Source organism: Canis lupus, chromosome 5, assembly GCF_003254725.2.
Source record: "Canis lupus dingo isolate Sandy chromosome 5, ASM325472v2, whole genome shotgun sequence".
Classification (NCBI taxonomy): Eukaryota; Metazoa; Chordata; class Mammalia; order Carnivora; family Canidae; genus Canis; species Canis lupus.
Window position 1 is genome coordinate 1,328,033 of NC_064247.1, and position 12,708 is coordinate 1,340,740.

Sequence of the window (12,708 nt, forward strand, 5' to 3'; positions counted from 1 at the left end):
GCCTGCCAAGCAGGGAGCCTGAGGTGGGGCTTGATCCCGGGACCCCTGAGATCACGCCCTGAGCTGAAGGCAGACGCTAACTCACCGAGCCACCCAGGCACCCCAGGACCGTGCTTAGTCATTTGCTCTCACGTGGCCTTCTTTTCATCTTTCTTTGTAGGACTTTCAGGATCTGGAAATTTTATTTCTGTATTTTTTAAGTCCACACTAAAGTATAATTTTCTAGAAACCCAGCCCTTTACTGCCGTATCTGCAGAAGAGCCACGAGGCAGCGTGGTGGCCCTGGCGTCTAGGAAGGGCCTCGCCTGGCTCTACGGCAAGGATTGAAGTCTTGGGTAGAGTCCATCACTGCTGTGGGGCGGGGGGTGACAGCACGTGTTGAGGTCCACCCATCCTTGGAAGCCCCAATCCCCAGCTCCTACAATGATGCTTGGTACCTGGGAGGCATGGAAGGAGAAATATCGATATTACTCTGATAAAAGTTAAAATACTAGATAACAGGTTTTAAATCAAAACATTTAATATTACATAAAAGATAAGTGCCGGTGGACTGGGCGCATCCTGCTTCCCTCCGCTCTCCGTGCACCCAGGGGAGTGGATGCGGGTCATTGGTGCCCAGCAAGGACCCCCTCGGCCACAGGGCCCCCAGCCCTGGCTGCACCACAAGGGGCTGAGGGGTCACTGGTGGTGACGACGGGGTTGTCTGCTGCGGTCACCCCCGGCCCGGCTACGCTGATGAGTCTCGTCCTGCTAGAAAGCCCGGGGTGTGAGTCTCCGCGGATGGAAGAGGTGAGTGCGTGGGGTTACTGTCTTCCCTTTCACCCACTTTATTTTCTTCCTGTTTGTTTGCTGCACCTGTTCCCTCCTCCCTAGACGGTCCTGCCTCCCAGGCTCAGCAGCTTCCAGACTCCCAGGTTCTGTGGCCCGATGAAGCCGTCTGCCTCCGAAAGAAGAAGAGACATTCTCGGCCTGACCCCTTTGCCCGCCTCTCAGACCTGTGCCACCGCCAGCTCCCGGAAGACCAGACGGCGATTCTCAACAGCGTGGATCACGACGACCCCGGCCACGCCACCTTGCTGTGACGCCACGAGCGCTGAGCGGTCCCAGAGCGGCGTCGCGGCGGCGCTGGGCTGAGGGGCCGGGGAGGGGGCCGGGGTGTGCCGGCAGGGGGGCGGCTGGGGGGCTGCTTCCCCCGCGGCCTGGCCGGCGGCGTCGCCGTGAGGACAGAGGGCCGGGGCTCGTGGGAGCGATTAGGAAGCCAACAGGGGTCAGGGAGGGACCCGCCTTGCCCCCCTTGGCTCTCCGGCGGCGGCGGGATGTTTCCGCCTCCGCAGATCCCTTGGGAGCGAGGAAGGGAAAGCGATGGCTCTTACTGCTCTCCGCTCTGTGGGGTGTTCGGGTCCTGGAGGAGGGCTGGGCTCCCCTCCCCTCTTCCGAATCTACATATACATAGATATAGATACAAATGCATCGTATGTAGTTTGTGGGCCTCTCTATGTATATATATGTACATTGAAGCAAAGTGCTGTTTATTTCTGTGGTCAGTGGAGGAAGGAGGAGGAGCGCGGCGAAGGCGTGGGGTCCGTGGGGGGGACCCGCAGGGCCAGCGGGCGTCCCCCCGCAGCCAGGAGCCGGGCCTCCTCCCCTGAACTCCCCGAGCACGGAGGGGCCGCGGCTGGGCTACCGCACAGCTAAACCCGAGCCTTGGGCCCGGCTCAGGCCACGCAGCGGGGGCTGCTCAGCAGCGAGGCGGCCCCCCCGCAGCCCCCCGTCCTGCGGCCCCGGTGCTGAGCCCTGAGCTGCCGCGGCTCTATTTATATCCTGCTCGGCTCAGCGCCCTCCCGAGTGGAGGATTGGATCCCTCCTTTCCTTTTGTGGGAGCTAATTCCCCAGATTGAGTAATTGCCACTTGCGGGCCCGCCTGCGGCTCCTCCCGCCTCCCCGCGTGCTGCCTGCGGGCTCCTCTCGGCCCGGGGTTCAGCTGCTGGGTCGGGTCGGGTCGGGTCGGGTCAGGCCAGGCAAAGGGAGCGGCCCAGATTCCCGGTCCTGGGGGCACGCTGGGCCCCCTGCCGTCCCCTGGATTCATTTACAGGAACCGGCTGAGGCAGGGGTGGAGCTGGAAGGGGAGGTGGGCCGGGGCCTGGGCTCCGACCTTTTCTGCCACAATCTCGTCCTAGTTCACAGCGTTAGCAGCAGAAGCGCCTGTGAGGCCGTGTTGCCCTGCCTGAGGGTGCGTCTGTGTCCCAGTGCGATGGTGGATGGTGGTGCTGCCGGGCAGTGCCCCGCTCCGTGGGGCCCGTGCTCTGGCCGCCTGGGGATAAAGGTGCTGCGGGTCCTCGACGGGTCTCCTCCTGGTGCTCTGGTCCTGGCGGCTCCGGGCACCTGCCTCTCCCCGCCACCTGTGTGGCTGCCGCCTGGTCAAAGCGCCAGAGGCTCCGCACAGTTGCTAGCAGGAGAGCGGCGCAGGGGGAGGCCCCGAGGGCTGGGGAGCGGCGCCTCGCTGGGAGCCCCATCTTAGGGTCGGTTCTTCTCTGCCGCACAAGCTCTGGTGCTTCCGTCCTGTCGCCCCGCCAGTGGGGCCCGACTCCGTCTTGGGGGTCTCCACGTCCCCAGCCACGGGTCACCCGAGGGTGGGGAGGCGGAGGGGGAGGGCCTCACCCTGGGGACCCTCTGTGCTCCCTGCCCTGGGCCTCGGGCATCCGGGACCACCCGGCCAGGGTGAGGAGGGGCAGAGGCCGGGCCTCCGCCTGGCGCCCCAGGGCAGCTCTACCTCCGCCCGGGCGTGCAGGGAGCGGTCGCGGGTCTCCCGCTGGGTCACTTGCAGCCTGTCCTGGTGCGCGGGGTGCGTGCCGACCGGGCGGATCCCGGCTGAAATGTGGGGGTGTGATCCGTGGGACCTTAGGGTGGGGGGGGCCCTTCCTGGGCGCTGTGCTCGAATTCTAGGTCCCAAGCGTGGAAAGGAAGAGGAGGAGGTGGGGGGGCATAGGCTCTTCGGGGCACCCTCGGGGCCCCCCTGGCTACGGCTCCCGGCTCCCGGTCAAGGGCCCACCCCAGGCGGTCTCGGAGCTTCCACGGTGCTGACTCCTGTCTTCCCTGCCTCTGGCGGGGCCCTTACCTCGGCACATCAGACCAAATGCTTGGGCTCTGCTTGCGTCCCCAGGCTGGGGGAGGGACACCACACGGCTCTTCACGGCCGCAGCCTCCCGTCCTCCCGCGGCCGTGTCCTGGAAGGCCGGCGGCCCCCTGCACCTGGGGCTCTCCCGGCCCTTTGGGCGCCGTCCCCCCGTCCACGCGACGGAGGGTAAAGGGGCCATGGGCACATGCTTCCATGCGGGGTGTGTGCCCGCGTGTGCATGACGGGGCCGTCGTCATCGCTAGGGCCCACTGTCCTCTCCTCCCCACTGGCAATCGCAGTGCACCCTCTTGAGCTCCCACCACCTCGTGCCCCACCGCGGGGCCAGCAGACACCCCCCAGACCCCTCCCTTCCAGGCCTGGTGCCTTCGCGGGGAGGCAGCCCCACAAAAGCCCATGCCTTGCATCCCGGGTTCCCGCCTGCGCCTGACTGAGCCCCGGGACTGCCTCGGGGGCCGGGGGCTCGTGCAGCAGGACGGGGGCCATGGGTCCTGAGGGGCTCAGGCTGACAGCGCGGGGGCGGGGGGGGGGGACTAGCAAGGAGGAGGAATCGGATCCTGGATCTCGGAAGCCCGCTGACCACATGGCGCGGCTCCGGCATGGCTCCGTGGCTCGTGTGGGGCCCTGCATGCGGGTAGGCGTCCGGGGCCCAGTGGGGCCCATGCGGGGAGCCCTGCCTGCCTCCTCCCTGACCCGGGGGCCGGCGCTCGAGGCCCCTGGAGGGTCCCCTTTCTCCAGAGGGAGGCTGCTGTGAAGGGCCTGTGCCCGGCGGCCGTGCGCCGGGGCCTCTCAGGCAGGGGTGGGTGACCACTGACACTTCTCAATGCTCTCTCGTCTTTATTTTGGTTTGGGATCTAAAATATTTATAGAGTCGTGTCGATTCCAGTTGTTTTCCTGTGGCCTTTTTATGCAGAGGAAACCGGGTAGGGTTCAGATGTGAAATTTCCTGACTAGCTTGGTTCTTGTTTTTTACCTCGTTTTCGTTTTGTTGTTTTTGCTGAGTTGACAAAACAGTAGCTTCAAGGGAGAAACAGACTTCACAAAAAAACGTCAGGGCGACTTTGCCCCTCCCCGGGATTAGAATCCAGGGCCGAGGTGTGCGTGGCTGCAGCTGTTTCTTCCAGTTTTGTTAGAAAGCCTTCTGGGGGGTTGGGGTGGGCTGGGGGGAGAATTGTACATAAAGTACGTTTTATTACTATGTAGAAACATAAGAAAAGAGAAGCTAATGGTTAATCTCGGGCTTGCTTTGCTTGCATGTAGAGGAGCTTTGGGGCACCCTCACGGGTCGCTGGGGAGCAGTCGGAAAGAGTCAAAGGGTAGAGAGGGCGGGAGCGGGGAAGAGCGCGCGTCTTCATCCGCCCTCCTGGCCCGCCCTGCCATCATGTCATGTCCTCTGTAGGACACAGGGAGGCAGGCTTGGGCAGGCCGGATGCTTGGAGCCCCAGGGGCCGCCCTTGTTGCTCTGGGGGGGATGGTCCGGATCTAAGGTGAATAAAGGACTTGGCGGGGTGGGGTGTTTCAGGAGCGGGAGTCAGAGAGGGGGAGCACAGAAAGGAGGTCAGAGCTTTTGTGCAGGGTCTGTAAGGCCGGAAGGGGGATGGAGGGCGAGGTCAATCCCATGGGAGGCGGTGGGGACCCTGAGATGTGATAGTGAGGCCAAGGCAGGATGGGGAACATCAAGCCTTACCTTTCTGTTTGCAGCATGTGGCAACTTACCCCTAAGGGTACCATGTACAAGTTGGGTAGGGATGGGGGTCATCCCAAGAAAGCAAAGACGCGCCATTGCCCGGGGCGGGGCAGGCTGGGGAGTGGTGGCAGCAAGGATGGTTTGGGGGACAGGGTGGGAGGGTGATGGAGCCGTTGAAGACGGACTGAGGAGCAGGGTCTCGGCCCAGCGGCCCAGCCTGGCTCTCGGGACGGGTCTCGCGTCCTTAGCTGGCCTCCCTCGCGTCTCCTAGAATTAGCCTATAACACGAAGTGCCCGAGCCAAACGCGGTCATATCCTCTGTGATGTCCTTCAACTTCATCCGTCTGCTTTCCGGGGTTGCTCAGGCCCGGAGCTAGGAGATTTGTCCTGAGAGCCCCGTCGGATCGCCAGCTCTGTGTCGGGGGAGAAGGAAGACTCGTTCTCATGAGCTTCGTGTGCTCGTTTTCCTAAGCGGGAGCGTCGGGCGGCCTTTTCCCTCCCCTCTCTCCCGTGATCGGAAGACGCGGTTGCTTGTGGAGGAGGACGGGGGTGGGGGGGTGGTGGTGGCTGGTGCACCTGTCCCCTTTTCTTCTTGAGCACAGAGGCTGCCTTTGGACCGTGAAGCCACACAGTGGCTCCAGACCTGGAGGTCTCGTTCTCACTTTCTCCTCCTTCGACGGCGTGAGGCCAGAGTCTGGCATCGAAGGACAAACGAGACCGGCCCTTCCTCTGTCCTCTCCGAGTCCGCAGCCCGGCTTCCTCTCACATCGAGAGGCAGAATGAAAAATCTCTTCTTTAGAAGAAGTCCATAAAAATCAAGCCCAGGTGGGACGCCAGCCCTCCTGGCACCTTGACGTTCGGTTAGGGAGGTGGGGGGGTCCCCATTACCCCCCATCCTTCTGATTGGTGGTGAAATCATGCTGCTCTAGGGCTTTTTTTCTGCCCCCCCCCGCCCCCGTCCGTAGTTTTCAAATAAGTCGTGAACAAATAGAATGTCCTCACCACATGTTCTGTGTTTTGGAAGTGGTTTCACAACCTCATTTTGAGCTGATCAAATAATTCCTAATAGATCTGATCCAAAGACATGCCCCTCCCCGCCCCCTGCCCCAGACCTTACCCCAAGGGTTTCTGGGTAGGATAAAGAAAACTGAAGTATCAGTGCAAATATCCTTAATGGCCTGCCACACCTTATGGAAGGGAGAGTTGGAGGATCTCTGTTAATAAATCCCTTGCTAGGATGGCAGCCAGCAGTCGAACTCACTTAGGTATTCTCTTCTGTCATGGGTCGGTAGTAGTAGTTGGGGTTGTTGAAGACGTAATGGGCAGCTCTGGACCCCTGGCTGGGGAGACTTAGGTTGGGGAGTGAGGGGGGTGCAGAGGCTCAGTTCCTGTCCCCGGTACCTTGGCTGTTTGCCTTTCCCATCCCGCTGGATGGGGACGTGGATGGCTGTCTTGGCCTGTTGTTCCTTTTGGTCTCGAAGGAATGTGCTTCACCGTCCCCACCTATCCCTGGCACTGGATTTCCTGGATTTATTTTAGGAACTAGGGCAAGCTCTCCACCTCCACCCCATATACACACCAGCTAGGCCTTTCCTTCCTTACCCCACTTCTTTACGGCTCCAGGGATCTTAAATTTGTGCATGGTTTACAGATGGGGAGACGGTTGGGTGGGGAAGGGAATCTGGGAGGGGAGATGGGTTGGGCTGGGGGGGGCGGGATTTACATTTTCAGCCTTAGAAACACTGCAAGCATGTTTTTGGGGTTTTCACATATTAGGTGGAAGGGGCAAGTGCAGACCCTCCTCGTGGGCGATGAGGGCTTCGAGGCTTTGTGCTTCCTTTTGGCTTAGGGCATCCTTGAAACCTCATTTCTGATAGAGGGGAATAGACCTCCTCATGGGCATCTTGTAGTCCGTGGAAGGCAGTTGCCAGTCGCTTTGTCAGTGCGTATTCACTGCCCATGCGAGCAGAGAGGTCTGTCAGTGGACAGCGGCCTACCTGGGCCAGGAACGGGGCCGTCTCCCCCGTCCCTCTAAGTTGCGGGGTCGTCTCCCTGGTTCTCCGGCCCCCGCCAGCTGTCTAGTCTGTGCTCCTTTCCTGGGCTCAGGAAGTGAGAACGTGTGTGCGCCGTGTGGGTGCGAGACTGGGGTTTGCGTGTGAGAGTGTGTGGGCGTGGTGTGTATGTGGTGTTTGGGGAGTGTGTGCTGTTGTGTTGTGTGATGTAGGTGTTTGTGTTTGGCGTGTTTGTGGTGTGTGTATGTGAGTGTGGTGTGCGTGTATGGGGTACGTGGGTGTTTGTGTCTGGCGTCTTTGCCGTATGTGGGTGTGTGGTTTGTGGTGCGTGCGGTGTGGGGTGTGTTTGTGGTTTGAGGTGTGTGTGTGTGTGTGTGTGTGTGTGTGTCTAGAGGTTTATAAGGACACAACTAATTTGCCTGAGGAGCATCAGGCCCGGACGACCCCCTCTTTGGTTGACTCTTTGATAGGCAACTTCTGTGTAGGTAGGAGGGTGAAATTAGTGACACACCATCCTTAGTGTATTTTTTATGGAGATTGTATATAAAATTATATAAGTGCATATAATTTGTTCTATTTTAAGGAGAGAGGGAACTTATGTAATGGGTGGGTGGGTGCAAGGATCAGATGCAGTAGTCAGGAGTGGGAGGCTTCAGGCAAGTGGGGCATCTGGGGAGTGGGAAGCGGGAGGACAGGAGACTCAAGCTGGGCAGGAGGAGTGGGGCTCACGCCCTGGGCGCACATATATAAATATACAGAAAGCCTATATAAAGTCTAGCTAGCTAGCTTATCTATATATCTATATATCTATATGAAGTCATAGTTTGCTTTATTTTTGTACCTGTGCTTAGAGACGTCTTGAGCCGGACCGCCTTGCCCAGGTGGCCTGGAATACGAGCTCATGCCTTGATGCCCCCACCTCCCCCGTCCTCCCTCCATGCCGCTCTTCCCCTGAGACGCTCTCTGCCTAGAGTTGCTGGGGTCTTCCGGATGGGAATGTGCGTACAGGAAGATTAAAAAAAAAAAAATAGCAAAACGAATGATCGACTTGCGGAAAGGACAAGTGAGCCGAGGGTTGTGGGAAGCTGCCGGATCTGATGGCCCCAAGGAACCGGGATTCGGGGAAGGACACTGAGGCTCGAACACGTTGGCACGGTGCCTACTGCGGTGAGGACGGAGAGTGACGACTGTGAGTCTGCCCTCCTGTTGCCAGGGGTTGGTACCCGGCTCCTCTGAAGGAACCCGGCTCAGCGGCATTAGGAAGGAGGCTAGGGTTCCCTGCGGGCTGACAGCACCTAGGTTACAGCACCTTGACCCGCGCGCTCTCGGACGGTGTGGTAGCGGGAGGGAGGCGCCTCGAGACAGCTTGTCCAGGCCGCCTGCACGGGCTCAGGCCTGGAGACGAATACCCGGGTCATTCTTGCTGCAGATTCTTGGAACCAGTGTGAATGTGATATATCTAATATAAACATGTCTTATATGCGTTCTTAGAGTTATTATTTTGATCGGAAAAATACGGTGTCACTGGAAATAGGGTGGTCGAGTCCTGGGACACGGAGTGGAGGATGAGGTGCGGGAGAAGCACTCTGGGCGTGACGGGGAGGATGGGGCTGGGTGGAACCTCCTGCTCCCTGGGAACTTAACAGAGCCAAACATCACCACACTGGACGAACTTGGCCCAGAATTGGAGATTTTGGAGAGCGGGAGCTCACTTGCACTGGCGCAGGAAACTTTGTGCGGCCTGAAGAATACCTCCTTGAGAATTCAAGACCTCACATACGCTGCAAGGGCTGTGCACCTTGCAGCCTCAGCAATTGTCTCTTGGGTGCTAGCTTTTCCTTCTGACTTGCCAGAGCTCAGAGTGATGTGTTTGAAGCTGGGAAAGGGCCAGATGGTACAGGCAGCCAGGAGAGACGTGTGCCTGCAGCCTTTTCTGCTCTCATCCTTCTTGTCAACTAAAAAAAGGCAATACTAACCCTTCCTCCCCAACCAAAGTGTCGTGTTGTCCCAGAGTTTCTGTCTTAACGGAGTTTGATCATTAGAAGGACTCCGATGCTTCGGCCACCAGTAGGAGCTCTCTTTACCATTTGGGGATATTATGGGAAGAGTAGGTTGGGGTAGAGCTTGAGCCTGACTCCTGACCCTACTGCCCCAACAGTGTAAACCTTATGGGGCTTTGCCGTCCACTCAGGCACTGTCCTAGAGGCCCCGGGAGTACTTGCTCAAAACACTTCTCATTTTCTAAGGACACCGAAGGAAAATGGGCTTTGTCCAGACAGTACTGGAAGGGCGCTAACACTGAGTCCAGTTGGCCGTCGTGTCCATCCTTGACCAACTTTTTCTGCAGTCTTCCAGGAGGCCAAAGGAGGATATAGCCAGATGTTTCTTAGTAAGGTTTTTCAGGGAGGCTGGGCAAGAGACAAAGCAGCACATTCTATGTCCCTTCCCAGCTCGCGACCTAACCCCTTTCAACCCATCCAAGCCTCCACACAATGAGGGCTTCCCATTATTGGTTTTGTTTTGTTTTGTTTTGGCTCTTAAAGTGGTCATCCCTTCTTTCTCCGTAGACTCTGTCCCATTTCTGGTACTCACGCGACCAGCAGAATAAATCACTTTAGCATCCCAGGCCTCTCAGAGAGATAGTAGTACCCTCCGTAGATCTACAGTCGCTCTAAAACTTACTTCTTCCCACATTATACTCAAAGCTTAGAATCCTCAGCAGCATCAGAGTTACAAGGTCAAAAGTCACTGGCCACATTCCCATTTCATTCTCTAACCTCCAGTTGGACTCTTTCATGTATGGAAGGAAAAATGAAGACAAGGGACGTGGGTCCCCCTTGAAATTGTGGTGCTTGGAGGGGATCGGATACTCACTTCGGCCCTTTCCACGGTCCTGGCCGTCGGCCCTCAGAGAGAGGTGAAAGGCAGACAGCGGAGCGGGGAGGGAGAGCGCCCGGGGTAGGGTTCCAGGCTCTCTGAAGAGCCAGCCTTCTACAAAGTCCCACGGAGCAAAATGGGTTGAGATCTGGTTCTATATGGAGTAGGCAGAAGTTCCTGTCTGGGGCCTGTCGGTTAGTGGGGCCGGTTGGTGATGGGTGCTCGGAGGAGGCCCGTGGCCCGCGCTGGGAGCCACGCTCCTTGGCCCCCCCCTCCTTGGCCCTCGGTAGGAGGGATACTGCAGTTTGGCTTTTCGGCTGGCGGCTGGCGGCGGACCCCGGGGAGTTGTTGGACTTGTGCTGCCTCTGGCTGCTGGACGGGGCAAGGGCTGGGAGCAGACGGGTCCGGGACTGTGGGGGTCACAGGCTTCCCCCCTTTGTCATCAGCTGTGGGGGGGGCTCCTCCGCTGGAGATGCCCCTGCTGGCGGCCTGCGATGTCCGATGTCCGGAGTGGGGGGAGCAGGACAGGCCTCCATACCGACTGCTGAGCGAACGGGCTGGGCGGGGGCGCTTCTGGAAGGGTCTCGGCTGCTGGAGCCCTGGGCGGAATGGTGCGGCAGGGAAGAAGAGCAGTGGGAAGCTCCGCTTACCGGTCTCCAAGGGTCTTGACCTGCCCCTCGGACGTCCCTTCCACGCCGCCGTCTGCGGGGCTGGCCGGGTGGTGTGGGCTTTCGGCCGCCGCCCCCTTTGCGCAGCCCCGACCTGCTTCTTGTGGGGGGGGGGGCGCCCTGCAGGTGCAGCGTCCTCTCTGCCGCCAGGACAGATGCTGCATCCTGGGCACGTCTTCCACCGCACACCTGGAGGCCATGGGGTGTGACTTCCTTCCCCGTCTCCCCGGGGTCCGCGGACCGGGTGGGGCTCCCGGGGCTCCCTCCCCGAGGCCCCCAGCCTCCAGACGCCCGGTAGCCTCCCAGTCCTTTCCTGGCGAGTCTGGATGCGACCATCAGTTCCGTCACGGGAGCTCTTGCTCTCACTTCACCCTCTTTCTTTCCCTTCTTCAGCTTTCTTTGGGAGCCACGCCCCACCCATGCCGGGTCTTCTCGGGACACCATTCAAACCTCGTTTCCATTCTTGAATGTCAAGTATTAACCACATAACCGCGCTAGGGTGCTCTATGGTGCTGTTCCTGAAGAGGCCAGCTGGACTGAACCTCCTTCGTCCCACTGGTTCCTTAAATCCTTGCTGTATTTTGTCTTCTCTCTAATTTCTTTTCTCCCTGGGGGTTGGGGGTGGGAGACATGGGGGTGGCCTTTGTGTTCTCTCCCTCTCTTTTCTTTGTGTACGGGCTGGTGAAAGTCAGTTATCACGGGCAGCTGACTTCACGGCTTTGGTTGGCGGACTTTGGTTAATTATTAAAGACAAACCAACAAATTGTACAGCTGCACACAGAACACCTTTACGTGTGGATTTGAATGGCAACTAGAGGCTTACTTTTTGAACTTCAGGTATGTAACTCAAAAGTAAATAAAAACACTATTTTTTCAGTAAGCTTTTTTTTTTTTTTTCCTTCTAAGAGACGATTTAGAAGTCAAACTGTAAGAACATTAAATCGGTGCTGTACCAAAGCCTTATGTGGACATACTTACACTCTGTACGGCCGGTCTCTGGTAGCTTCCTGCTCTCTCACCCTCTTCTCAAAAGCCTGGGGGTGGATGCCAGCCTGTGCCAAGCCTGGGGCCGGGTCTCGAGGACCTGGGGGCCACGGGGACGCCTGGGAGCAGAGGATCCTGGTGAAGATGGGACACCGTGCTGCCTCCTGAGTAGACTGAAGGGAAACGAGGCATTTGTGTATGTGTGGGTGTGTACATGTGTGCGTGTGCGTGTGCTTACAGGTGCACAATGCCAAAGCAAATGCGTTCCCCGGGGGTCTGAAAGGGAGACCCAGGTTGGCTCGGGGAGGGGGCTGGCTGTAATGAAAGGGGGAGCATCTCCTCTCCCCTATTTCCTGTCCTTCCCTCTCCCCTCCGTCAGGGAAAGGGGGTGTATGGAAACAGCCACTCTTAACCAGGTGCTTTTCCCTCAAAATCTCCAAATGCTAAGCATCTATGAAGAGCCCATCCAAGAGGCAGGCGCTCCGGCCACCGGATCCCGGGCTGCCGAGGCAGGGAGGAAGCATTCCTCTCTCCAGCTCTGGCTTGTCCTCTTGGGGAAGGGGGCTCCTCGGGCAGGGTTCCTTGACCTCCATCCCAGGCCCCGGCCTGTTCGAGCTGCTGCCCCTCCAATGGGCTCTGATTGGCTGTCCTACCCCTTCCCCATCCGCAAAGAAGACCTGGCTTGAGACCACCCCTCAGCCACGCCCGCCCTCGGCCCTAAGCAATAAAGCCTGCCCTAGCTACCAAGGACTCCTTTGGCCTTAGACTCTCGCCAGTTAAAAAAACCGAGTGACGCCCTGAATTCAATTAGGGAGAGGATCTATCTGCAGCCTGCGTTGGCTCCAGCTGCCATGCCAGGCTCCACTCGCTGGTACTTTCAGGCTTGCCGGATACTAACCAACTTATCTCCAGTAACACCGCATGTTCCTATAGTGAGTTAAAAATCAAAACAAGCAAACACGTGCATAAGCAAACAAACGAAAAACAGGAAAAAGGGCACATCCGACGACGAGATGCGTAGCCAGTGAAGGTATCCTGGGAGTGTTGCAAGTTAAACTGATGAAAAGAAGTTTAGTATTTAACTGCTCCTCATGTAATATTACTCTGCTTCAGAAATGTTTTGTATTTTGATATAAATAAACATTTGCTAAAAAAGTTTATTTCCTAATTTTTATTTATGCCTAGGAAGTATTTTCCGATATTTTCTAATCTCACCTCTGGCTTTGGGTCTCCCTAATTTAACCCTAAAATTTGAAACTCGTGACTCAGGCTGATTCTGGAAGGATTTGAGGTGTGGAGAGTAAGGAAGGACTCCTCTCTCACTGAGCAAACACGTCCTGAGGGTAC

At 58.0% G+C, this 12,708-nt stretch overlaps 1 protein-coding gene across 3 annotated transcripts in view; it reads left to right on the top strand.

Moving 5' to 3' along the window:
- The window catches only part of IGSF9B (immunoglobulin superfamily member 9B), a 56,516-nt gene extending 45,259 nt beyond the window's left edge, over positions 1–11,257 (top strand). For 2 of the 3 annotated variants that reach the window (XM_025464864.3, XM_025464865.3), the window contains exon 20: positions 874–11,257. In XM_025464864.3, the coding sequence (XP_025320649.1) occupies positions 874–1,082 (209 nt within the window). In that variant the 3' untranslated portion in view covers positions 1,083–11,257. The remainder of the gene's footprint in view (positions 1–873) is intronic. The other variant, XR_003143344.3, reaches the window with a different exon arrangement.
- The last annotated feature ends 1,451 nt before the right edge of the window (positions 11,258–12,708 follow it).